Raw genomic sequence first — 27,666 nt, 5'->3', positions numbered from 1 at the left:
ATCCGGATTCCAATTGACCAGGGGCTTTGTTCGTTTCTTCTAGTAGCTAGAGCGATCAGAGTCTTTCGGAAGAGCTAGGCATATCACGGGGAGCGATTCCCGCGTCATTGCTATGTGGTTATAAAGCTTCAATCACCTAAAATGACTCGGAAATTGTTAGTAGGCCGGTTTATAGTTTTTTTCTATGTAGATAGGACGACAACTGCGTTCGGTCGTAGAAGGGATATATTGGGTTGGAGGGGTAGCTTGGGGGACATCGAGTGAGCTCCTCTCCAACCTCTCATTGAATGCTGTCAGTCACTTTAAAGAATAAAAGTGGGGGGTCTCCGATAGTCCTAAGCCTCCTGACACCATATTATCCAGGCTGAGAACCACCATACCATTGCATACGCATACCAAAGCTTCCCGCCACCAACAAACACACAATGAGTAATTATAACATCATCAACACCCGCCTCCCCGCCTTCCCGCACCCTCACCGCCCCAACTACCCCACCAAAGACCTTCTCAACGACATCGTCACCCCCTCCACTACCGACTTCCTCGTAACCCAACCTTGCACCACGATCCACTCCTGCCGCCTGCGCACGCTCGAAAAGACGTGGCGCCAGGCCACCATCGCTATGCGCGAGATCTCGCGCAATCACCGCGGGATCTTCGAGCCTGGCTACAACCCTAGTTCCTTCGGCATCCGCCAGAATCTCCTGATGCTTGGAAACCTCATGCTGAGCAGCAAGCATTTCCTGCGGCAGGTCGAGAGCGACATGGCGTCTATCCAGGCGGAGTCGCCCGGGTGCTATGGCTTCCACGGGATGATAACTGAACGGCGCAGCATTAGCCTACTAGAGATCGATGTGCTATACCATATGTATCTGTGCATGAAGAAGGCGTGGTACAAGTTGCTGCAAATATTGGAGAGATATTTTCACGCAAACATGATTCAGGATCTGCTTGGAGGGGAGGAGAGGAGGAGGGAGGGGAATTGGGAGAGTGATGAGGCTTATCAGACGTGGATGTATGATACCTTATCCCGCTACCGTGTAGGAATTGTGGTGGGAAGGTAATCAAGGAGACAGAGCGAGTATTGTGGTTGGTGGCGTCTAACCATGGCCAACTATAGGAAACAGGAGTTATGTTTTTCTTTATCTCTTCCGTTTGTTGCTTCGTTGGCTTTTAGCGATTAATTGCGATCGTCTCGTGGCTAGGCTACACGTATTGTTCTTCTTTTCCGACATACCATCTAGTAACTGTTGACTTCAGAGCTGTCGCCCATTATTTCCTCACTTGTACCTTATATAATTAGTCTTCCACATACATATAAGCGCATCTCTTCATGGAGAGTCATAACATACCGATACTTAAAATATAATAAAAATCAACATATAACACACAATCACATCCTCAGCGTAGTGTCTCAAATCAAGCAAACCAATGAGCGAAACCTACAATTAACAAATTAACGAACTACCAATCAATCCATCATCCACCTACAAGTATCAAATGCGACATTTCGTAGTCCTAAGAATTGACCCAAGCCAATATCCGAGATGATTGGCCCAGTTTTTCTCTGGTTAAGGTTATGTATATATAGAGCTACTACATACTGTATAATCAGTGATATCCTAAGAGCTAAATTCTCCAATACGTATGTACGCCAACCGGGAAAGAGAAGGTCCATGGAATTCAGGTGTCTGATATCTAGCGTAGCTGATTTGAGCTTGACCCGTCATGTTACGTTGCTCCGGGGAAGACATATAGCTTGCAATATTGGCTTTGAGCCTCGATCAGGTATGCCGGTCTAAAATGAAGCTTTAACAACATCACTCGATGCTCCATGTATATGTTTGCTGCTGCTGCTGCTGCTGCCAGTGTTCGCAACGGTCAGGTCTGGATTATAGATATCTACAGATGCCTTGGCAGTGCCTCCAGAATGGACGGACTATATTTTCGTGGTCCGTCTCGTCCCTGATTTTGTCAGGACTATAGATAAGGCGCCGGACTATAGATATGTATCGGTCATGAGCGATCACTCGGTTCTAGCGACAATATAGAAGTATACGTGTGGGGGAATTAATATATTGGGCTCATATACGCAGCTTGTAGGTTGGAAACCAGTTGAGCCTTGCAGACTGCAGATAGGTGCTAGAACCGCAGATATCTACACCAAACTGTGGATGTCTATGCAGGACTGTAGATGTCTATGCAGGACTGTCGATATCTATAGGGCAGCGCCGTAGTCTATGCCAAGCTGCAACTCCATAATCCAGACTATAGTCGGTAGTCCTAGCCCCATAGTCGGTAGTCAGTCCCCGCCGCCTGCTCAAGACCGACTACAGCCCGTACTCGGTCCGGTCCTGACCTCCAGGACCGACGGATTACCCCGTTGCGAAGTAACAGTTTGCAGACTGGTTGTCACTTTCAATGTGCCCAGGGGTTGGAAAGTGATGCATATTTTGGCCTGGCAACACCATTTTGGGACTGCGCAAACGCTCCTTAAATTCAGATCTCGAGTACAGCATGCCTAATAGTGCATTTGGCGATATTCGAATATAAAATAACCATTCCTCAGGTAAGAGGTTATCAGTAGGTAGCCAAAACATGTGGTAAAGAACCCAGAGAGGTATCGATGATATACCCTTTTTTTTGATTTCTTCATTACGAAAGGAGTCTTCACACTTAGATTGACCTCAATATCGACTTGTGTGAAGAGGTGTCCCCTTATCGTTGAGATATCACCTAATGTGCATTATTTCCCGACACTCTAGCCTGGGTACACCAGGCCCAGGAAGTATAGCCGGTCTTCAACCTATGTCCATGCATGTACTTCGAAGAGCAAATGCAGAGCGACAATGAGTGCCACGGTACGTCCGGAAATTAATTTTTTCACGATATCAGTAACTAATCCCCGGCAATGCGGCGCTTATTGAAAAGTGTCGGCCGAGTTACACAGAATATCATTCTTATTCCATCGGCTGGCTCACACTAGCCAGGCTGATTGATTGGTTGTTGTATGAACCCATTAACTGTGGGTAGCTCTATTATAAATCCTTGATATGAAAAATAGATAGGTTGATTGGTTGATTGGTTTGATGAAGCGGCTCGTTGGGCATTAAAGACGGGCTGTACTTGTACTACATCGACTGTGCTCCCAGCTGCTACATATATGTACGGCATTTCCTTGTCTCTCAACGGGATGTTTTGCATGTTATGCAATATCGTGAGAGGCGACGCTGGTGGTCGGTGGTGGAGGAATCCATCCTTAATTAATCTAGTGATTTCCAGGGGGGGATAGGAGTATCCCGGAAACATATCGGGGTGGGTTCCGCGATTCCAATATTTGTGATATATAAACAGATAATATAGTATGTTTTCCCCGAAAGTACCCGTTCTTTCTGCGGCCTTAAGTCACAACTCGCCCTACCATGCATACGATGGTGACATGGTTTGTTAGTGAGTAGACGTACTAACTAGATATATCCATAGAAAACTACGCATACTTTCTATGAACATATCCGCCAAGGGGAGAAATGTAAAGGCCGGCTGTATATTGAATTCTCAAGATATATAGTTTCCTGACCAGGTCATAGAAACTCTGTTTCGTATCTGTGATTCTATGCGCAGACCGCTTAGATCGGCTAATGCCGTATCTATTGCTCTTTACTGCAAGGCGCTGTGTATATCCAAGGTGTAATTAGCATTGGGAGTCGACAAATCCATTGCATCTCGAAAATGTCGTTGAGGGCGCTATGCACCCTCGATCTTTATTCTTTGGTGTTTCCCGGTAGATCTGTTCTGTCGCTGTTTGGAGAATGATGCTCCTTTGTCTTACATAGACGATTCCCAATTTGATATTCACCAAACTCTGGTACTTCTTTCGGAGAAGTTTATTTAGCTTCACGACGTCTAGTGGAGCAAGCCGTACCTTTCTCAAGGTCGTTCCCCTTCCAGATCTGAGGAGTTGTAGTTCTCGATGAGGTATAGAAAATCCGGTCGAAAGGCGCCCGAGCTCGCGGAATTAACGTTCTGCAATGGTTGTCTTTTTTGGTTTGACAAGTGATCTACTCATGCGTTAATTAAGTCCTGAGAATTGGGCTTTGTCGCAACGGCCTCACAAAATTTCGCTGGACTCATGCGCGAGTATAACGGCCTAATATCTTTCAAGATGGGGCCGGTCGAAGCTGAGGAGGACAGATGCATACATGTATATATAGCTTATAGAGGCCCGGAAGGCGGGTAAGCACGCGGCATGTGTAATGCGTGACTAGCTTGCTCGCTGGCGTCTCGTAACCAGCTTTGATCTACTAACCTGCTAGCTGCAGACGCGGGACGGAGAAAGGACGGTTCTCAGGTTTCCGTGGTATTGCAAACCACATAATACTTTGCCTTTGCGCAACTGCGGGTGTGTGCTGACTGGTGAACTAGTAACTATTTATCGTACAACTGATGTATGTACTACACTCGTTTGTCATATTAGCTTATGGGCTGCACACAATTAATGAATTATCAATCAATCAATCAACTAGCTCGCATACATAATCGAACCGATAGAGTGCAAAATACATGTACATATATAGGTACTGGTCTTGGGAAGGCCGTAAAGATCATTCAGCGAATAGTGGATCCGTGAGCTTTGATAGCACTGCGTGTACGTAATTCTTTCGAATTAATTTGAGGGATATGTTGGCCGGCATAGAGTGGTAGTGGAAAGGGCTGTCCTACTAGTAATATGGTCGGAACCATTTCTAAATCAATGATCACTACGTGTATTTAATATAATGCTACCCTCTCGAACACCGAAGCTATAGGCACAATTGAGAAACACACATCAACTGCAGACAAACTACGTAGATATACAAAGCAGCTTCCTCTGGAGGAGAGGTACGTGGGGGTTAATTCAACAACCCCCCGCAACGCTAGACAACTCAAAGACTGAGCTGATCTCATCATCGGCAGTGCATCCTGGCGGGGCAATATCGGGACCTCTTAACAACTCAACTTCTTAAGAACCTTGTTCATACCCACTCTATCTAAGACTAAGATACATGTATTTATTTGTCACCCGCCCCTGAACGCACATACGGATGGCAGCCAGCCCCATGAGTACATAATGTGGGTGAAATTAATCTTATCCAAGAAAGCCCCGGTAAACTTCTTTAATTACTTCTGGGGTAAATATTCCGTCACCGAGCATTTCTCAATCAGCACCTGCAGGATGCTCTGTTTGTTCACGTCAGCTTTGTAGTAGTTTCCTTTCCCGGACCACGCAAAAAGGTTAGGTTTTATGCCACACGAGAAATGATAATCAACCTGTATTCAAGGAATTGTGTTAGTTAGTATTGAAGATTACTTACTGAGCTCTTTAAGTGGTGTCACCCTGCTAATATATCATTACCGCAGTAATTCGTCTCAGCGGACTGTCACGCAAGGCGTCGAAGTTGCCTTTTACAGCGAGTATGAGGGGAATTCCAACGTCCGTTGAGGCGAATTAATGCGGGAGTCCTAGAGTAGATCAATAGAGTTCTTAAAGCCTTTTTGCGTGGCATTCTGGGAAGTTAAGCGAGATCATATCACGCCTCCTATATGCGTTATGCCAACACTACTACTCGTAGTTTCCTGGCGTTTTTGGACTGGGCCACTATTGCATACACCCAAAATCAGGATCTTGGCGTATTTTTGTATGGTATGCAATATCAGTCGCGTTCAAAAACGTCAGGAAGTTACGAGTACATGTATATGTAGTTACATGTAAGTAGTTAATTAACGGCGCCATAGAACGGTAATTCCCAGAACTAGTCAAATTGCAAAGTTTCGGCAGTATCTATTGCCTATAGCTAATTAAATATGTTCGGACTACTATATATGCATGGCATGTGTTATGAAGCTCTGAGCTTAATTGAACGTTAGCTCAGTCTCCCGGTATATATGAGAGTCGATCTTTTGTCCAACGGCGTCCGTGAAAGGATATAGCGATACCTAAGACCGCCCTGCATGCACGAGGAATAGGTACTCGTAAAGAATTATTCTAAGATACCTATATGTATCGATATCTGATACGCATCCTGCAATATTATGGTCACATAGTACCTATGTTCGGACAGGGTGTTGCCAAGGCCCCCTGCAACAGTGCTACTGTTCTGCGTAGAGTGCAGCCGTGTCCGCAAAGTTTTGGCACCCCCAGTCTCGAAGCTCACGAGGTTAAATGGTGATATCAACAGCCGGATAAGAACAACTACAAAGAGAAATTTATAGTTAGATACTTCCATACTGCTATTTGATTATAATACTTTGTATAACTACATTCTGCGGAAGAGGACCAAAATGTTGTGTTTGTTGCAATCGCGGATTTTTTACAGGGTGCCAAAACTTTGCGGGCATGCACGGCTGTACATACCTACATGTAGGTATGGTGCTCCCGGTCTTAAAGGTTACTAAATTTCAATCGGTTATAACTTCACCACCACAAGAGATATCAAAGATCTGTCAAGAGAAAGGCTAGAAACAATGATAAGGAAGAGATTGTCTTGACGGATTTTTGATATCGGTCATATTAGTCATGAAGTTTTCTAAACTCTTAGGCATTTGGTTGGTCGAGAGCAACAGGGGTCGTTTAGTCAGCACAACACGTCAAAGCACTGATGAGCACTCATGACGGAAGGGAGGAGAAGTTCCCCCATTGAACGCCTCCCTAAATTAATTGATACAGTATAACGTGGCATCCACGGAGCCAAGAATATGCGAGCTGCTCGGGCCAACGTGACTTCTACTCCAAGGGAAATTGCAGATTAGGACGTGCATTAGAGTCTTTTAGCTGCAAGAGTTGGACAGAAAGTCGAGCACTTCGACAAAAAGTCCTGCACATCTTATTGGTTGAACGGCTGCAAGTCTCTCCCTAAAACAGCTAGACTTTCTGTCCAACCTGCTCGACTTTCTGCCCAACTCGCGCAGCTAAAAGACTCTATTTTCGGGTACTTTTTACCTGCAGCGAGTACCACACTCCATATGCAGCCAAGCATGCGCCTGCCATCGCAGCTGACGTGTAGAATCGATCAAAACTCCTTGTATGGGTAACTTCGGATGCAGATTGCAGGGAAAAAGAAAAAGGTGACTCTCTCCCTCCAAAAGCGGCTATCGTTGCCCATTCACGCAGCCTGGACCATGATTGGATTTGAAAAGATAAATACAATTCACTTCGTTGTAGCTATTGGATGTTGTTTGTAGGGAATGGTCACAGGGAGATTGGGCCCATGGGGCAATGCTTAATTTCAGCGCAAGAACTCGGCATTGATGGACTAATAGCATCGACATACTCTAAGACAACGGAATTCAATTGTGCGACCACGCAGACAGGGATTAGATGGATCTGCAGGTCTTACGTGGGAAATTGGTATCTGTGTGTAAACTTCGCCATTTTTTTTTCAAAGAACCAACCTATCAACCAACACACTAATGATGTTGATGTCTAGGCTAACGGTCTCATTTTCTCTGGTTTCCATACAAAAAGAAAAACCTGCCCCCTGTGGCTATAAAATGGTACGGGTATATATCCGAGGTTTAGTACGGTGAAGAGAACATGTTACCCTATGATTCTAGTCTCTTACTTTCACTATCAAAGCCTTTACTGACTCGGTTTTGCAGGAGAAGGAGGGAAAGCTGAATTCTGTCAGACAGCGGATAGATTTCCTGCGGTAGGTACAGTCCCCATCTACTATTCCCTCGCATGCTGTCCCACAAAAAAGTAAATTCTTGTGTGGCTTTACTGATAGATCCATCTCTCTTATCGAATGATAGATCTCTCATATAAATTTCGACTCTATATTGTAAGGTGGGCAGCATCGCCAGACGAAAGGATATAACGAACCTGCATGTTGGGCAACGTTCTGCTCGGTATAGCAGATCATCCGGTACAGCAGACCAGACTCTTCGCTGGGGAAAGAAAAAAGCCAGCACCTGTGTTTTGATATAGCAAATGTTCGGTCATGTTGCATTCGAGTTAATTCCTCGAGGTTCCAATCTTAACACGCCAGCAGATAAACATTTTCATTCCAGTGCTAGCAAATAGTTGGTATACTAAGGCTCACCTGTATCGCAGATGAGTACCAACTGGTAGCTGTAGGATGAGGGTGGAATGAAAAACTCGGTACACGGTGAGTCAAGTCTTGAATATTACTTCAGCGAGTAGTCCTAACAACGAAAGAGACACTTTAGCATACACGCAAAACTATTCGCGGGCTCATGTGACAACATCTTCGCAACGTTCCCAAACCAATTCATGCGCTCGTCATACCTGAGTAACCAAGTGAAATCATCAGTAATGGCGGATAAAGCTAGGCGGTAGTGGAGTGGTTGTTTTGGGGCGGAGATATATTCAACAGTTTTAGCTTCTCCAACATGAATAGAGGACGGAACTAGGCCCTTTCTTGCCTTCCGACTATCGCCGGGGAGCCACCGATCACAAAACACAAAGCTTATAAAGACAGTAATACATCACCGTTTTCAAAATCCTTGGGAAACTTGAACTTTATGAGGTTAGCCACCTATTTCGCGGGGCATGGATATGTAATCTCCCTCCAATATAATGAACGTGCATATTGAACGCCTTCAGCTTGGTATAACCGATCATTTGGTACAGAAGACCAAACTTGCTGGGGAGAAAAAGATAAGCCCAAGTGGTTTGATGCAGTAAATATTTGGTATGTTGGTATTCGTCACAGCGGAGGGCGGTTGTGGTTTAAACTGTTTTTTTTTTGTTTTTATAATTTAGTATTGAAGGCCGTTGATAGTTTTAGCTCAAACTTGGACTGACTATTCAACATTTATAGAATACGCTGTCTGCGAATCGGGCCGATTGAAATCGTACTTCTATCTCATATACTTATTAAGACATGGAACTTAGCAAGGCCGGAGGTTTTAACAGTGCATGGCATAATTATGGGGACTCACCCTTAAAAGTCATTCATTAACTTGTTCCATATTCTGGTATGCACAGTACTCTATGTCGCGCTTAGCTCTGCGTTCGTTAGGATTTGCTTGGTATAAGACTCATACCACCTATTCATTCAATTGGATCCCTGGCGCTAATAGCTTGGCAGAACAACGTTCTGATTCAAACTAACTCCTTTCTGTGATAAGGATCTGATATATACACATTCTGGTTGCGAAAGTGGGGTTTCCGTGACCAGATAGTCCTATTGGCCCTTAAAGGAATTTTTGCAGTGAGCACGGTCCAAGAAGCCACTCTTTAGTTCTAACTTTCGCAATAATTCTACCGGAATGTGTGCAAGATCGACCGCTGCGCACAACTGGGTGACACCTAGGCTTTACTAGCATCTCCCGATCTACCCAGTCAACATCACGAAGAACTCAGTACCCACCTGCTAGCGTCAGAACCAGAAAATGCGGCTGCCAAAGTCGAGGGTTATTTGTATGGAATTACGTCGCAAATCATCCCCGACCCTGTCACTCGAATTTTCTGGTTCTTAAGCTGGTGGGTAAGTACAACAAATGGTCGTCGATCTGGCAAAAGGGACCTGTGTGCCAACGAAATAAGACCTCACCAGTTCGCTACCGCACTTTACAGCCTCCAACTGATGGGGAAAATGGTTCCCAACATTATTTTAACTAGGAAGTTTTGGAGTTTATCGGTTGTCTGGTTATTTGGAATAAGGATTTGGCTGTGCGGACAGCATAGACCAAGATTGAATATTTGCGAATGACGCCGAAGCTCTAGTCCCATCAGAGACGGTGGCCTTGACGGCCTGGCTATAATGACTGACTATGGTTCAACTACCTTGTTGGGGTTGGCTGGAAGTGTACTCGCGGTAGGCATGAAGAACCTGAACATCGTTTTTCTGGTAGCAACCACTTTGACCCCTGCTAGCGCGTTTTTATGTTCAGGTTCTTGTTACCTGCCCCGCGTAGTACGGGAGGCCCGTGCGAGTTCTGAGACACTAATAAGGTGCTGGCCTCGATCCCAATAACACGAGCGCCGTTCCCTTCTACAACAGTATTTCATCGTTTCCTTTTCAAACACAAATAAAGAATATAAATGAAAGCTTCTTGGTAGCTGGACATGCGTTTAATCAATAGGATATGCTCGTGGATGTTAATCAAGTCATTAAGTACACGCGGAATACTGGTCGGAATTGCTTTTCTTATTTACCCCCTTCCTTACATTTGTTGAGTTGATTTGGATCATCCAAATTACAACTGCATTATAATGTAGTTGTAAGTCACCGTGGGTCTGTGGGCACTTCCCTTCAGGGAGCCTTTGTGGGGGCGGGTTCCGCCGCAGGAAACTTGTTCCTGCCAACAATTCACCATGGGGATTCACACGTTTAGACATCTCGGCACTTGATGGTTTTAACGAACTGGAAGATAAATGCAGGCGACTCACAGATATTCGTCGCACGCCTATGCAAGCGACAAATTGGAAACTAATTATATATCGGAATACCGCGGTCGGTTCTTGAACAGATTCGCTCGCGAAGGAAACATTCTACCGAACACATTCAATTCCAATACTTTCAACAATTTCATGATAAACTAATTGGGATAATATAACTCGGCACCGATTCTGCCCCCCACTCACAAATTTAAGCCCGCAGCGACAAGAGAGAATGGAAACCAATAAGAGCAACCCTATAGCTAGTTATGTATGCCCCAGGGAGGGGTCTCCCTCCCACCCCTGCTTGTGTATTTACTCGGATTCAATAGGGGCTCCCCATGGTATATCCTGCCCGTGGTATCTTCTCAGGTGATAGACCAGGTTGTGCCTCTTCCAAAACCCGTTGTCTCCCCACCGTGCCTTCTGACAATTCTCAAAGCAGTCAAGAAGATTAAAATCGTTCCTGACCTTCCGATACCCTGGCAGGTTCCAGAATTTGTCTGGGTCTCTCCTATCCGACACCGAACCAGCTTGAGACTCTGCGGTCTCTACCAAGCTATCCCTATAGTTGATAGGAGTGCTTTCCGCTTGCGTTTGAATGGGGTAGCGAGCAAGTCTAATGTTTCCCGAAATATCGGTCAGAGGGGGAATCACCGAGCCCCGCCCATCATACGCTGTTACGGAGTAGACTGAAGTGCTATTGCCTGCATCATTGAATACAGTCGATGGGTCCTGGGATTCACCTCCAAGAGCATAGTTTGTCTCAAGGTCAATGGGGCTGGTGTGTATCTGAAAGCTTGAACTGGGTCATACACACGTACGTTAGTAAAATTGGCCTTTAAAACGGGAAATAGGTTCATACTCAAGGCCCCCAGAGAACAAGGATCCGTATATATTCAACCCAGCCTGATTATCGCTACTTGGAAATTCTTGTTGTGTGCCAGTGCCCGGGACAATACTATATGTGTTGATAGCATGATCGCCTTGTTGCCCGAAAGGGCTGATAAGAATTATTTCCCCGGGACGTTGAGCCAATAAAGATGTCAGAAGGAGGATTGTTCTTCTATTTGGCTCACTAAAAATTAGATTAATACAGATAGAAGCACTATTTTAGCTCCAAATGGTGGAACCTACGTGGTATTGTTGGGCTCATGATTACCATCAATGGTTGAGTTCGAGGAGTCGCGTGAATATATGGTATCCTGGCTATTTCTGTCCATCACTATCGACACGGATGAATGGAATCGATCGATAGTAAACTACGCGAGAGCAGGTGAAGATAGAATAGCTTAGTTGGTTGGGATGTGGGTTCAAGACAGGGAGTGTAAGTTTATATAGAAGGAGGTCAATTGAAATCCAAAGATCGACATGACCTGGAACTGGAGGGATTACCTAATTGATTGGTTGTAACCTCATTGAATTGATTGTTTGCAGTCCGGGTATATACAAGGAAATCCCACTGAAGTACATAATTATGTATGTCTCAGTTCAAAGCTAGTAAACTATTTCGCGGGATAAAAAGCCCAGATTGGTATAGTAGATGTCTGCGGGACAGTTTTTTGCTTCGATACCAGTGAACATGAGGCGGGCGACATGAAGACGAAATTCAGCGCATGGATTAAATTATTCAACACAAAGGTAGTTGAAAGATGCAGGACCTAAGGTACATGTTACTCTTCAACTCCCATTGCCACCACTAGTGTTTAATTGACCGATCGCGAGGAGTAAATCCCGGATCCTGGTGTTGCGATTAATTCGACTGTGCCATGAACGTTCTACATGCAATCATATATATAGAGAATATAGCAAGATGACGGCTGTTGCTCACGCCGCTCTGGAATTAATTCTAGCTCTGATGTCTTCTGTCACTGTCTTCTATGCTCGTGGTTTTGTATTGGTCGTGGGTGAAAGATGAATTTTTTTTTTTTTTTTTTTTTTTGTATAATTCATTAATTGCATGCAACCTTACAGTTATGGCAATTGAAAGATGTAGTTACCACGCGGATGTGGGATTGCTATTGCTCGTTAGCATAATTAGATGTAGGCGGGCGAACTCTCGAAGCTAAAATTCAGCTGTAGATACCATGACTACCTGCCGGGTGATCAATATCTAATATTTCTAGCTCTGGATCCTTGTATGTAGTTGGGGACAAGTTGCAACGAGTGCAGCCGGAATACCTGCGACAGTCAATCGATCCTTCATTCCAGTGCAAATACCTACATAAAAAAGAAAATAACGTACGCGATCGGGAAAGCTTTGCTTACAGGTTCGAGTATGTTCAACTCTTGATCATATTCCAAAGGCTTCGGTTATTTGAATTCTTTTCTATTCAGGAATATGTTTTTTCAATGGCCTCAGAACCGAATATTCGAGATTTTTATTACTGCCGATATCGACATTGTGGGATAGGTCAGAACATTAGCCAAGAAAACACGTAATCAGCAAAATGGCGGAGTGGTGGAGCAGGAGGCACTAGGCCAGATGATGAAACGTAGCTAGACGGACATACCTATGTAACGAGAAATTCCTAAACTAATATAACCATCATGCCTATCTTTCGTTCAGCTTAGTTTTGAGCGAGAACGAATAACAATACGTGCAGCCTACAACGTGATGACCCTTGATGGTGATTCGATAATCTCTAAACAGACAAGCCAATCGATAAAACAAAAGAAAATGATAGCAAAAGTGTCATCCCCACTAAGCAACATATGGAGGATAAAAACCGCTAAAGTCATCGAGCTGCTAAGAAGCGGTACCGATCATAGAAGATGTCGACACTGAAGCACAAACAATCAGATGAGCGGTACCCCCTCCTACACATGATCATCATCAAGCATATTCACAAACGGGCCAAACACAAGTCCCGACGGAGGAACAACTCTGAAACCCATTAAACCAATAGAGGTAGAATTCACCAAAAAGATGAAACCATGGATATCCCCGCTGGAAAATTCTAAGGTAAGAGGAGCGAGAACGTTGAAGCCTTGATGACATCAATTGTACTCAAATTTGCTTCAAAGATTGAATATTATGATACTAGGGAGAACCAAGAGCAAGCCAAACCAGCTATCCTTAGGAGCAGAATCAAAGGCAAAGCAGCAGATTGGATATTGAGGCGATCCAAGACAACAACGTCATCATGGGACGAGGTAGTCAAGGCCCTAAAGAATAAATATGACAACGCAGACCGAAATGATGAGAGTAGGCGTAGCTCAGAGAACCAGCTGCTCAAAATGAAAGAAGGAAAGTTGACCCTCAAGCAATACTTCAGAAAAGCAACTCGTATCAGTGATAACCTAACTGAAAAGTGAACGAGACTGCACCAAAGAGCTTCATCCTAGGAATCAAAGATGAGAACACGAGGGTATTGGTCATAGCATTGGGTTAGCTGGAGGAGACATACACCCTCTCTCAAGTGCTAAGCGTGACGAGGTGGATGCTAAGAACCACCTCGCAGAAAAAGAAGAAGAAGAAGAATAGGAACAGGAGGAAGAATGAGGAAGTGGGGAACACGTCTAATGGTGAGTCAGACATTGAGACAGAGGATAGCAGTAGCAGCGAGAGTAGCAGCAGTAAAAGCAGCAGCAGCAGTAATAGCGAGAGTGGAGAGTCAGAGAGGAGAAGGAAGAATAAGAAGAAGCAGCAGAAGAAGAAGACGAGGATAAAAAAGATGTCGTTCAATCAAGATGGGCTCCAAGCCATGTTAAAAAAATGATGGACATAGCAAAGAAAAGTCAGGAGCCTGAAAACAGCACTTTTAATAGGAGAATTAGCCTAGCACCCGAAACCGAAGTCTTCGCGGGGCAAAGAGGTAGGAGAGGCCCACCTAATGGTCCCCAGCACAATCAGGGCAGCTACAATCACACCCATCTGAGCTACATCCAGGGCAGGCAGAGCTTTGGACTGGGGTATAGTTCTCCTGAACATTTTGCTCAAGCTCCATATGGTTCAGATCCGACGCAGTATCCTGAGCAACGAAACTATCAGAACCAGTATCAGTACCCTGGCGAGAGGCATCAGTATCCGAATGAGAGACAATGGTCGAACGAGTCGAGGAGACCGAGTGGATTCCAAGGCGAGCAAAGACCTCCCGGAGTATGCTACAAATGTGGTTAGAATGACCACTACAGCGGAGATTGCATGAATGCTCCGTTAAGTAGAGAAGAGCAATACAGAATCTGCCAGAAACACTAGGAATAAGTAGCCCATAGGATTCTCGCGAAATACCAACCTCCTACTGTTGACGCCGGCCTTGAGTAAACGAGAGTAACCGACAATCTGGTGATGCAAGGGCACAACATCATCATAACCAGAACCTTCAGAAAGTTCCAAGCTTGCCTATTGCTCATGGAGTCGAGTACTGGAGACAAAGCATGGACAAGATGCATACTTCTGAAGCGAGCCTGATCGAGTGGATCGATGCACATAATATCGAGAAAAGGGTAGGCAAAGAAGCATTTGGTAGCAAGTGGAATATAGTGGCATCAAGAAAGAAGGTAACGGTAAGAGAGGAAACAGAGGAAGCAGAGGGGAGTGGACGGGGCGTTGATACTTCTGAGAATCAAGCTAAACAAGTATCAACAAAAGCAAACGAGTTGAAAGAAGAAAGCAACTACAACCCACCCGAGAAAAAAGCAAAGACACAAACCCGCACAACGGTCAAAGTAGCGTTGGACATCAAGAAACCTATCAAAATGATGAAAGGTCAGCTTTTAGATGATGTTGTCGCCAAACTAAGAGATACACCAGTATCAAGAATGACTTGAGGGCAACTCTTTGAGCTTGCTCCCGCAGCTAGAAGGGACGTTGCAAAAGGACTGGTACAAGAACGAGCATCAAAACCAGCAAAACTTAAGGCCGACAAAAGCAAAGATATCGAGATGAAGGATGCCGAAGAAATCACAGGAGTTGATTTGATAGGTTGCAAGAGAGCTAGTGCCGATGATAGGCCTGTGCTTAACATTTGTACATACGGGAAAGTCAGATTACCTAACAATGGAGGGTACTATGAAGTATGAAAGATTCTAGTTAATGCGGGTCGGTAATAAATCTAATCCCCGAGGAGGTAGCAAAAGAAATGAATCTTGTTCGAAAAAACAGCCCAAAATTCAACATCAAAACAGCAGATGGAGGTATCGCGGTAATCAAGTCAATGATCGAAATGTATCACGAAATAGCAGGAGTCATAGCGACAGTTGTTTGCCATCTAGTGTTCGACAGATGGGTATTTTAACATCCTTTTAACATGTACATTAATAAAATATAAGAATTTAAAGATTACAGTTATCGATATTTTATTTTGTAGTCGTAATGTTGTCATTCTAACTTGTTATTAACCAACTTGAACCAGAGAAATTGATTCATAACTGCGGAGTTTTGTAACCAGTTAATTGCTGTTAAAATACCCACTATTGAACACTAGTGCTGTCTAATGCCAGTTCCAGATAAGCCTACCTACTTAATCCTACTAAGCAGAATGTAGTTGAAGAAATGCCAGGTACAAGGAGACTACGAAACGGACACGTACATCATTAAAGATCGCGAAGGGAATGACTACTCAGTTCCTGCTATGAAAGGGAAAAATGTCAAGTCACAGCAAGTTTCATTAAGGCGAGAATTGGCGATCGTCAACCTCAATGAAATAGACCTCGACGAAGAAATAATCGAAGAACATGAAAGCGGTCAGGACCTGATGTCAGCGATAATTTATCAAATCGTGAAGCAGACCGAAGAACAAGATATTGAAGGCTCTGAGGTAGAATCAATTGCACCCGCACCCCTACTTAACAAACAACAGAGAATTATTACAAGCATGAATTTAAAAGCCAGCTTCTGCTAAAGCCCTGGGAGGTTAGCAGTGAAATTGAGCATTAGCCCAAGGGAAATGAAAAAATAAGAGAAGGGAAGGAGGAGAAGGAGTTTTGGGGAGAGAGTGGGAGCATCGGCGGATACAAAGAGAGGTGCGAATTGAAGTGAATGGAAAAGGGTGAAGGTGAACCTCTCATTCAACTGGAAGTTCACCCTGTATGGGCAGATGAAATGCAGTGGTTCCTAAAAGGGGGAGCTCAGAGGGAAATATCGGTGTTAGAGAAAGAGAAAGATGAAGGGAAGAGAGATATGAGAAAAGTGATAGACCATAACGGAAGGGCCTATGAATTCATTAACTAGGATGACCAAGTCTATGGTATCAATACGACTGGGTATCCGACAGACGAAAGGCCTGCTGACTACCATAGAGAAATGGATAAGTCCGCAAACGATACCATGATTCAGGAGTGGCATGAATCGTGCAAAACCACAATCAGGCCTGCTGCGGCAACAGAGGAGGAATGGAAACATGCAATGAGGCTTCTCTACACCTGTAGAGACCGGTTTGTAGTGTTCAACAGTGGGTATCTTAACAGCAATTAACTGGTTACAAAACTCCGCGGTTCTGAATCAAAATCTTCGGTTCAAGTTAGTTAATAAAGTAGAATGACAAGATTACGACTACAACATAAAATATCGATAACTGTTATCTTTACATTCTTATTTTTTATTAATATATATGTTAAAAAGATGTTAAAATACCAATCTGTCGAACACTAACCCCATTTACGCAATTCTGATACTTGCGTATGGGAATAGGACCCTCGAGGGCAATGCATATTTATGCCAGGATGAAGGACATCTTGATGAGGCCAATGTCTAAGCCCAAGACTGAGCCCAGAATCGCAGGATCGGATGGAATATAAGCCTTCGATTATTTTATGTACGATGATTACGGAGCGAACACAACTTTCAGCGTGCAATTGGAATTTTTATATCACAACTATTTTACTAAGAATCTCTGATTGTGACTTAAGCTTAACTCGAGCAAAAACTGCTTCTAGATGACAGCACTAAAGCTCCTAGGCTTTGCAGGAAGCGGAGAAGGAGGGTTGCATCCTTCCATAAATAAAGTGGCAGCAATCCGAGACTACCCCACATCAATTGACGTAGCGGAAGTAGAAAGGTTACTGCATATTAGCACATATCTGAGCCAATGGATTTGAGCTCACGCGGAACATGGTCGGATAATCACATCGGCGATTATATATCACGGTAGAGTAAAGAGCAGAGATGCAAGGAGAGAGCTGGAACCGAACTGGAACCAAATAAATGAGCAGTCCTTCAGGCATATCAAGTGCAGCATCGAGTACAAGGTGGTCTGGGGCGGACATCCTAGGGTTCAATACCAAATATCGACGGACGCTTCAAACCAAGCACATGGAGCAGTTCTATTCGAACTTGTAGTGTTACCAGCGGGAACAGTGGCATGACCCAAGCATAGGGAAGCAGAGCATATCATCATGTTTATGTCAAAGTCATGTACCCCCGCTGAAACTCGATATCATACTACTGGGAGAGAAGCTTTAGCAGTGGTTTGAGCGCTCAGCGAGGTTAGGTGGCTAGTACTGGGATCAACTCACCTGGTTAAGATGTATACATATCACCAAGTGCTAATATCTGTGCTGAAAGGCGATGAGGCAAAAGAAAGGATTATGAGTTGGCAAATGCAGCTATCGGAATACAACCTCAAATTTAATCATATACCTGGCACGCAAAATATATTGGCCGACAGAATCTCAAGATTGAGGATCAGGTGGAAGAACCAACTCCAAAAGAAGGGATGGTAGCTGTGGTAGAGGTAGGTAAAGGTGGGGAAGATGTATGGAATAAGTGGAAGAAAGACGGATGGTATGGACTACTAGTGAGATATAAACTTTCAGGAGAGCTATCAAAGGCAGAAGTTTTAAGGAGAGCAGGAAAGGGGGAGATATCTGAATTGGAGTTTGCGAAGTAGAAGAGGAGACTCAAACAGCAATCAGCCAGGTTTATCATCGTAGGAAATGACAAACCCGGTTCGACTCAGATAGCACGAGGACTTCTGTACCCAGAAAAGAAGGGCAAAGCGGCAATATGCATACGCAGGAGGGATATCTGGGAGTTACTAAAATGGGCGCACGATATTCACAGATACTTTGCAGAAGCAATAACGCTAAAGAACCTAATAGGGCGATACTATTGGCCTACTATGCATTGAGATATGTCATACTTCTGCAGATCATGCGATGCCTGCCAGAGAGTAGGGCCACTAAAGCCATCGCAAGACCTATTACCTATCTTTCAGTTACAACATATGGGTTTGTGGGGAATAGACTTCATCGGCACAATTGCTCCAATCTCCAAGAAGCGAAGCAGATACCTCCAGATAGTGGTCAATTACTTTACAAGTTACCTGTTCACTAAAGCGGTACCAAATTCCGAGAGCTTGGAGGTAGTCAACTTCCTGACTGAGCTGAGTGGCTTCATAGGATGGCCCAGAGGAATATATCATGACAACGGATCGAACTTGGTAAACAAAGAAGCGCGCAATCTACTGACGCCGGTAGGGGTAAAACAATACCCTGCACCAAAATCGCATCCACAGTTAGTGGGCCTTGCAGAAAGATATGTACAGCTAGTGGTAGTAGGATTGCGTACTTTAATGACAGCATCCGACGAGTTGAGGAAGGTATGGGATAATGTGCTACCCCATGTCATGCATCTGATAAAAACAAAGGTGATCTATACCCATGGGTAGATTTCAAGCCAATTGCTCTATGGTTAAGATATCAGGAAGATATGGGTAGCTGCAACGCCCAGAGACCAAATAGTGTCGGCAGTAATAGCATCGGCAAGAACCGGGGGCTCAACCGAACAACTTGATGATGAGCTCGTTGAGCAATAGTGCTATAATCAAAGATTGTCAAAGCTAGAAGAAATAAGGGAGGAAGTGCGAGAAAGACTGATAAAGAAAGGGTTAATAGCAAGATCTGGATGGTTCTGAGAAGTACCGCAAGATGCAGGCTTAGTGATCCTGAGGAGGTTTGAAGTCGATAGGTAGCACGGTAGGAAGCACGGTAGGAAATTTGAGATGAAGTGGGAAGGACCCTATAGATTGGGCAAGATAGCGTGGCATGGCACAAGGGGCAGGGTATTTGATTTGAAGAGTGGTGAGGAGGCGAGAGTGGTGAAGTCAGGGCTGCATGAAAGGGTGTATCTTGATGACTGAAAGGTATTTGTGCCGCGTAAAGAGAGGTGGATAGGGTTTGACAATGATATAAGAGAAAGTAGGATGATGAGATTTGTGGGCATGTGCGAGGCATTAGATGGGATAGAAGAACAAGGAGTCAGAAATAGAGGAGAAAGAACTGTATCGTTTGAGGTTAAAAGGTTTGAGTTTGAGGGTAAGGACGGCGAAGAATGGAGGTAGGAAACAGAATGGTCAGATATAGGCGGGAACAAAGGAGAAGGATAAGGGCGAAATTTCAGAAGGGGCGAAGAACTGAGAGAGAACTGAGGGAGCAGATTGAATGGAGTTGTTCCTGCTTTCCTTTGTACTAATCGCTTTATTTCTTTTATTGGTCGGTTGATCGCTATTACTTTGATTGTTTCGATTTTGCTTACTTGGACGGATGAAGTGTAACGGCAGCTTTGTATTTCAGCTAGGTGATGAACTGGAATATGAAGAGGAGGTATTGCGCAGTGGGATTGGGATTTGTAATGGGGATTTCTATTATGTTCTTTTGGTTTCTGTTACGCGGGAAGATGAGTCATTATCGGACTAGGATATTGGATATATAAAGGGGTGTTGTCTCGTGCTTTTTTCTGTTTCCTTTCTTTCTCTTTTCTCTTTACGCAACCTCTGTATTTATTCTACGAATATTACTTTTGTTCTACGCTACGTCATAGGGCTCGTCTTGGATCTCAGATCAGGATTGAACCGCCTCATAGTCTATAGTCTCGAATCTATTGATACCACGTCTTCGCCTCGGTTGTATTCCTTGGCACTATAGTCCTTCGTCCATAGACCCACGTTATACGTAGGTTGCGTCCTCTATCGCCAACCAATACAACACCATAGTTTACAATGTCGGAACATGCCCCTATTGATTACCAACAACTCAGCAATACTCTCCGAACCTTTTTTCAAGCACACCCACAGGTCGATGATGTTGTTGGAACTGAATCCTATGCGCTTCTCCAACAGTGTCAACATGGTCTTGCTCAATATGCAACGGATTTACAGGAGGTAGAAGCGGAGGCTGAGGGGGCAAGAAGAATGTTTGAGCGAGATCTTGCTGCTGCCCGAGCTCAACAGGCTCCTGTTGGGGCTGTCGCCCCTGTGCAAGCACCTGTCGAAGGAAATGCTCCACCTGCACCCCCAGTACCACCCGCCACAGATACTACCTATCGGTCAGAGAAACTTCCAGACCCTGAGGTGTTCAGGGGGGATCGCGATCGAGAAAGATTACACTTATTCAAGCAACAAATGAAAATCAAGCTACTGGGAAACACCGATCGCTATCCCACACTACAGTCTAAATTATCCTATGCGTTCAGCAGGTTGGAAGGCGTTGCTGCCAATCAGTTCTTACAGTATATCGGAGAAGAAGGTATTGCCTTACCTTCTATGCTACGGTTTTATGAAATTTTGGATACAGCCTTTGGGGACCCCGATCGAATGCGTACAGCTAGGAGGAACCTCCGGAATATCCGTCAACGAACTCGAACCTTCGCTGACTATTTCGCTGAGTTTCAACGGTATGCTGCTGAGTCGGGTATGGATGAAGTCTCTCGGATTGAGGCTTTGATGGAAGGTATTAATACGGAACTTGATGAATCAATGATACACCATGATACTCCTGCGACGGTAAATGCCTGTGCGACACTTTTGCAACGGTTGGATAATCGTCGTCGAGCGGCAGAAGCGAAACGAGGATATAAAAAACCTTGGAATGTTACTACTACTCCAACCCCTCGCCCCCCACCAGCGAATCCTATTCCTGCTCCTCGCGTTGCCGCCCCAATCGCCAATGCACCTGCTACTGAAAGTCATCCCTCATCCCGTCCAGGAGGTGATGTACCAATGGATCTATCTGGAGGACGTCGTCGCCCTACCCCTGCTGAAAGAAATGCCCGCTTAGTTGAGGGCCGATGTTTCTATTGTGGAGGAGTTGGACATATGGTTAGGGATTGCCCCCAAGCGAGGGCAACTGGAAATCAAACAAGGAGGCCTGTGATGAGGGGAGCGGCATTGACGGTGGAAGAAAATGCCGGGAGCGATAACGAGTCGGCAAAAGATTTGTCCCTGCACTAAGTGGCTTAGCCCAGGGACCATTTAAGGATTTTTCTAGGATGTGTATTTCTGGTTTTTCGGTATCAGAGGAGGAGATGGATGGAAATCAACTTGTAATAACTTGTTCGATTTCACAGAATAAAAATTCTTTCATACCTACCTACGCCCTTATTGATACCGGAGCATCAGGATATGCTTTTATTGATGAATCTTTTGCACGCCACAACAATCTTACAATGACCCCTCTGAAAATACCTCGCCATGTAGACGTTATAGACGGAAGGCCTATCAAGTCAGGAAAAATTACCCATATTGTCGATGTTTCGCTAGACATTCATGGTCATCGGGAGACGGCGCCATGTTTTGTGACAAAGTTAGGACACTACCCGATTGTGATGGGGATACCTTGGATGCGACGTCATGATGTTACGATTCGACCAAAGGAAAATTTACTTATTTTTGATTCTCGGAGCTGTTGTCAACACTGTTCAATTAGTGGAACTACAGTTATTGTTCATGGTATTTCGATTCCCTTACCAGAACACCATACAATTATCGTTTCAGCAACTGAAAAATCTACTGTCGACATTAAACAACTAGTACCGAAGGAATTTCACCATCATCTCCATATGTTTGAAGAATACGATGCTTTAGTTCTCCCACCACACCGACCGTCCCATGATATTGAAATAGTATTGGAAGAAGGTAAACGACCACCATATGGACCTATATATGGACTATCTCAAATCGAGTTGAAGGCACTACGAGAATATCTTGATGAAAATTTACCTAAAGGATTTATTCGGGCTAGTGAATCACCAGCGGGAGCACCTATATTGTTTGTGAAGAAAAACGATGAAATCCTTCGACTCTGTGTTGATTATCGAGGTCTAAATGCAATTACGATTAAAAATCGATATCCGTTACCATTGTTAAAGGAAACACTAGCTAAGTTGTCAAAAGCACAATACTATACCAAGTTGGATTTACGTTGGGGATATAATCAGATCAGAATAGCGGAGGGGGATGAATGGAAGACGGCATTCCGGACTCGATATGGACATTTCGAATATACAGTAATGCCGTTTGGATTAGCTAATGCCCCTGCTACATTTCAACATTGGATCAATGATATCTTACGTCCTTATCTCGACCAATTCGTAACGGCATACTTAGACGATATCCTTATCTACTCCGAGACTCTATCAGAACATAAAGAACACATCCGAAAGGTTTTAAAGGTACTTGATGAGAATCATGTTCACCTTAAACCTGAAAAATGCGAATTTATGGTTCAGGAGACGAAATATCTTGGTTTAATCCTTACCCCGAATGGAAATAGAATGGACCCAAAGAAAGTTATCGACGTTTTGGAATGGTCTACGCCAACGAACCTTCATGATATTCAAGTATTTCTAGGATTTGCAAATTTCTATCGACGGTTCATTCTAGGATATTCGAAAATTATTGCTCCACTTACAGCCTTGACAAAGAAAAACGTTAAATTCGAATGGACGGATGAAAGGGAGGAAGCATTTCAAACTTTGAAAAAGATGTTTACAACGGCACCGATACTAGTTCATTTTAATCTGGATCGGAGAATTGTGATAGAAACCGATGCATCTGACTACATTTCAGCAGGAATCCTATCTCAACGTGATAACGAAGGAATCCTACATCCAGTCGCTTTCTTCTCCAAGAAACATTCTCCTGCAGAATGCAACTATGAAATCTATGATAAAGAACTTCTAGCAATCATACGATGCTTTGAAGAATGGCGACATCACCTAGAGGGAGCTCAATTTCCAATTGAAGTTCTTAGCGACCATCGGAATCTTGAATATTTTATGACAACAAAATTGTTAAATCGTCGACAAGCCCGTTGGTCCGAATTTCTTTCACGCTTCGATTTCGTTATACAATTTCGACCAGGAAAACAAGGAATGAAACCAGATGCATTGACTAGGAGGTCAGGTGACCTACCTAAAGAGGGGGATGAACGGTTGACGCATCAGAGTCAAGTGATTTTGAAGCGAAAAAATTTGGATACAAAGCTAAGTTTGTTCGCGGGTTCTTTATCAAATGAATCCGCTGAAGGAGCGTCCACTGTAGAGGAGTTATTTTCAAAAGCTTACCAAGTTGATAGTTTTCCAAACGAAATCCTTACCATGCTTCGGAACGGCATTCGCCACTCGAATAAAATTTCGCTTGCCGAATGTACGGAAGATAACAACGGTCGGCTACTTTATCGAGGTGCACTATATGTACCAGAGGACAATGATCTTCGGCTAAGGCTCCTAAAAGAACACCATGATAAACTATCGGCAGGTCATCCGGGTAGAGCAAAGACCTTAGAACTTCTAAACCGAGAATATTATTGGCCACAGATGCGAAGATACGTCGATCAATATGTTAGGAATTGCAATGTGTGTACCCGCAGCAAGGCGCCTCGAAATGCACCTTATGGAGTACTTCGTCCGATGCCAATACCTGATGGACCGTGGACGGATGTGTCAATGGATTTTGTTACCGATCTTCCTGAGAGTGAGGGATATGATGCAATCTTGGTCGTGGTTGATAGGTTAACCAAAATGCGACATTTGATACCAACAACCAAAGAAGTGGACTCAAGGGAAGTAGCGAGGTTATATATCAATAATGTTTGGAAACTACATGGACTACCAGATACTATTGTATCAGATCGAGGAACGCAGTTCGTTGCAGAATTTTGGAGGACGATCTGTAATCGTCTAGAAATATCACCAAAATTCTCTACCGCATTTCATCCCCAAACAGACGGACAAATGGAAAGAATCAATGCCGTAATGGAACAGTACCTCCGAAGCTATGTTTCCTATCAACAGGATGATTGGGCTCGAATGTTACCAATGGCTGAATTTGCGACAAACAATCATGCCTCCGAAACAACAAAGGTCTCCCCGTTTTATGCCAATACGGGAAGAAACCCAAGAATGACCTTTGGCCTTTTAGAACATGGTAGGACCACTGTGGAGGACCAAGCCAATAGTATTGCACGGGAAATGAAGGAGATAGTGGGATTTCTAAAAAACGAGATGTTCCGAGCACAAAGAATACAAGCAGAATCCGCCAATGTGAATCGAACTCCAGCACCTCGCTATAACCTGGGAGATAAAGTTTTCCTATCGACACGCCATATTCTAACGAAGCGACCTTCCAAAAAATTCGATTGGAAACGTATTGGACCCTATAGCGTTAAGCGAATTATCAATCCCTATGCTTACAAATTGGAACTTCCCCGGTCAATGAAGATTCATCCAGTATTTCATGTTTCGTTATTGTCGCCCGAAGCAAATGATCCTTTACCAGGACAACGACAATTGCCACCACCTCCGGTTGAGATCGAAGGGGAGGAAGAATGGGAAGTTGAAGCTATTTTGGATTCGAGGAAACGAAGAGGAAGGTTTGAGTACTTGGTACGATATACAGGATATGATGAAGCCTCCTGGCAACCACTATCGGACCTTGAGCATTCACCTAATATTGTCAAACGATTCCACGAGCGTTATCCAGAGAAACCTAAGCCTACCAGGAGGTAGGCTTTAGAGGGGGGCGTGATCTGTAACGGCAGCTTTGTATTTCAGCTAGGTGATGAACTGGAATATGAAGAGGAGGTATTGCGCAGTGGGATTGGGATTTGTAATGGGGATTTCTATTATGTTCTTTTGGTTTCTGTTACGCGGGAAGATGAGTCATTATCGGACTAGGATATTGGATATATAAAGGGGTGTTGTCTCGTGCTTTTTTCTGTTTCCTTTCTTTCTCTTTTCTCTTTACGCAACCTCTGTATTTATTCTACGAATATTACTTTTGTTCTACGCTACGTCATAGGGCTCGTCTTGGATCTCAGATCAGGATTGAACCGCCTCATAGTCTATAGTCTCGAATCTATTGATACCACGTCTTCGCCTCGGTTGTATTCCTTGGCACTATAGTCCTTCGTCCATAGACCCACGTTATATGAAGTGCGTTGGTATACTTATTTTGATTTAATTTTTTGTTTTCTTGCTACTGAAAGCGTTCTGCTAAAAGAAAGGGAGGTAGATTAGACGATAACAAAAGAGGAAGGAGGATTCATTGTGGGACAGGTCAGAACATTAATAAAGAAAACACGTAATCAATAAAGTGGCGGAATGGCGGAGTGGCGGTGCAGGAGGCACTAGGCTAGATGATGAAACGTAGGTAGCCAGACATACCTATGTAACGAGAGGATTCTAAACTAATACAACCATCATGCCTCTATTTTGTTCAGCTTAGTTTTGAGCGAGAACGAATCAGAACACTGCGTGTAGCCCACAACATTTGTTGTCCCTTAATGTGGTCGACAGACAAAAGGTCTACATATATAGAGGCATAACCCTACAAATAACCTCTAGCATTATAGCGGGCTTAAAGCTATCTGTGTTACATAGTGTACCAGCACGTCTTTGCCAAGGGTTCTACATGTTACTCAAATTGTGAAGCTTTTATGTACCGCAGAAAAGGGTTCAGTCGCTACGACGATTTATTCGCAGTTTTTCTCGGCAATGATCGATGAGGCTAGTTTTCCCGCTGATCAATGATGTTTAAGTAATGTTGCCATAAATTAGAATTAAAGCTATTATACCCTGCAAATCGACACTTTATTCAACCACGGTGCCGGCTTGATCCAAATAGCTCTCTATTCATTATGGTTGTCAGTGAGTAGACGCGGTTGCGACAGCGAAAGATTGAGGATGAGCTTACCGCTCTGAAAGAACGACCAGATTTATATCCTAATATAGCGAAGACAGGGATTGCCCATGATATTCCTCCTCGAACCTTGCGAGACCATTACAATAAAAAGCATAGAAGCAAGTTGGCCGATATAGAGAGCAGACAACATTTGACATATGCGGAAGAAGTGGTTCTGCTGAAACGATATGACGAGTTGACAAAACACCACTTTCCTGTTATTTCGTCAACACTCAAAGCATGGGGCAATTACATATTGAGGTAATAATGATGCTAAAGTTAGAACCCACTGGATGGCAGAAGTTTTGAAGAGACACAACTGGAAGAGCAAATGGAGCCAACAGATTCATTATACGAGAGCACGTATGAATGGTCTCAAAGGTTTATAGTTGTTAGAGATATTTTTGGATCAAGTAATAATTCTCTCAATAAATTTTCGCTAACTGAAAGCCTAACACCAATCAAGTTTGATGCTGCATTCGAATTTACACATGTGCAGCAGCAAAACCTGTCCAATCTTAACGAAAAAGATTTTTACTTGTTCGTAGCAATTGTTGCCATATAATCCTTAGGAGAGATAAAAACTATAGGATAATGGAAATGAAAAAATTAATGGAAGATGGTAACCATCAAACAATAACTGATTTCGAATGTATTGCAGTGGAAGGATTTGTTCTCCCACCTTGTATTATTCTAAAATGAGAAACACATCAAGCGGGCTGGTACTCTTCCCTCGATTCAGATGTGTTGAGTCCTGGTCTAGAGATATATTCCTACGCACATTCAAGCAACAGTTGGATGGACACAGAATTGTATTTTGAGTGGATGAAAACTGTATTTAATCCAATTACTCGTGAGCGGTAAGTTCAGAATATTCAGGAATCATGAATAATACTGATAAGAAATTAGTGCTGCTGGTCAGTCCGGTCACCAGAGAATACCAGTTGCTCGCTTGTGCATCCTGACTACTACTGGAGCACTCCCGACTGCTCCTGGAGTACTCCTGACTGCTCCTGGAGTACTCCAGACTGCTTCAGCTGGCCCTGGGATAGAATAATTGCCCTGACCCCTCCTGACATTGCCGGATCGGGTGCTTTGAAACCAGGTTCATGCCCGATGTACCGATTCCTATATGTCGGTGCCCTATTCTCTCCAGTCATACACCTCTCTGCCATACCGGCCTCTGGTATTCACAATTCCCCCATGAGATTACCAAAACATCATTCGCACGACGATCTCCAATGCCTCCAGAGTACTCGCGACTGTACTTTTAGAATTGGTGTATTCAACACCGTGATCCTCCACCTAATACTAAAACAATACGCTATTTAACACCCTAACTAACCCTAATACAATATATGGAAAAGACAAATCCCCCGATAT

At 43.9% G+C, this 27,666-nt stretch overlaps 6 protein-coding genes across 6 annotated transcripts; 4 read left to right on the top strand and 2 right to left on the bottom strand.

The window, feature by feature from the left end:
* Nucleotides 1–425: 425 nt before the first annotated feature.
* Nucleotides 426–1,064, top strand: H6S33_004963 (uncharacterized protein; the record flags this gene model as incomplete). The annotated part of the gene is made up of 1 exon (XM_044836668.1): nucleotides 426–1,064. One exon carries the CDS (start codon nucleotides 426–428, stop codon nucleotides 1,062–1,064), a length of 639 nt encoding a protein of 212 aa, XP_044690176.1.
* A 2,863-nt stretch (nucleotides 1,065–3,927) lies between these two features.
* On the bottom strand, nucleotides 3,928–4,373 carry H6S33_004962 (uncharacterized protein; the record flags this gene model as incomplete). The annotated part of the gene is made up of 3 exons (XM_044836667.1): nucleotides 3,928–4,058; nucleotides 4,200–4,211; nucleotides 4,307–4,373. The coding sequence occupies 3 exons, from the start codon at nucleotides 4,371–4,373 to the stop codon at nucleotides 3,928–3,930; spliced, it is 210 nt and encodes a 69-aa protein (XP_044690175.1).
* Nucleotides 4,374–10,696: 6,323 nt separating this feature from the next.
* H6S33_004961 (uncharacterized protein) lies at nucleotides 10,697–11,604 on the bottom strand (the record flags this gene model as incomplete). Its single annotated transcript, XM_044836666.1, has 3 exons — nucleotides 10,697–11,186; nucleotides 11,247–11,459; nucleotides 11,519–11,604. The coding sequence occupies 3 exons, from the start codon at nucleotides 11,602–11,604 to the stop codon at nucleotides 10,697–10,699; spliced, it is 789 nt and encodes a 262-aa protein (XP_044690174.1).
* Nucleotides 11,605–13,310: 1,706 nt separating this feature from the next.
* H6S33_004960 (uncharacterized protein) lies at nucleotides 13,311–16,759 on the top strand (the record flags this gene model as incomplete). Its single annotated transcript, XM_044836665.1, has 9 exons — nucleotides 13,311–13,346; nucleotides 13,409–13,670; nucleotides 13,697–13,752; nucleotides 13,846–14,090; nucleotides 14,162–14,483; nucleotides 14,702–15,092; nucleotides 15,156–15,400; nucleotides 15,871–16,143; nucleotides 16,557–16,759. Coding segments are annotated over 9 exons (2,033 nt in total), but the record flags the coding sequence as incomplete, so codon positions are not given.
* Nucleotides 16,760–20,322: 3,563 nt separating this feature from the next.
* On the top strand, nucleotides 20,323–21,552 carry H6S33_004959 (uncharacterized protein; the record flags this gene model as incomplete). The annotated part of the gene is made up of 1 exon (XM_044836664.1): nucleotides 20,323–21,552. The coding sequence occupies one exon, from the start codon at nucleotides 20,323–20,325 to the stop codon at nucleotides 21,550–21,552; it is 1,230 nt and encodes a 409-aa protein (XP_044690172.1).
* Nucleotides 21,553–21,626: 74 nt separating this feature from the next.
* Nucleotides 21,627–25,109, top strand: H6S33_004958 (uncharacterized protein; the record flags this gene model as incomplete). The annotated part of the gene is made up of 1 exon (XM_044836663.1): nucleotides 21,627–25,109. The coding sequence occupies one exon, from the start codon at nucleotides 21,627–21,629 to the stop codon at nucleotides 25,107–25,109; it is 3,483 nt and encodes a 1,160-aa protein (XP_044690171.1).
* Nucleotides 25,110–27,666: the final 2,557 nt, after the last annotated feature.

The sequence above is a fragment of the Morchella sextelata genome, assembly GCF_020137385.1.
Source record: "Morchella sextelata strain SCLS chromosome Unknown scls_19, whole genome shotgun sequence".
NCBI lineage: Eukaryota > Fungi > Ascomycota > Pezizomycetes > Pezizales > Morchellaceae > Morchella > Morchella sextelata.
Note: the sequence above shows the minus strand (reverse complement) of the source record. Positions and strands in the feature narration are given on the sequence as shown.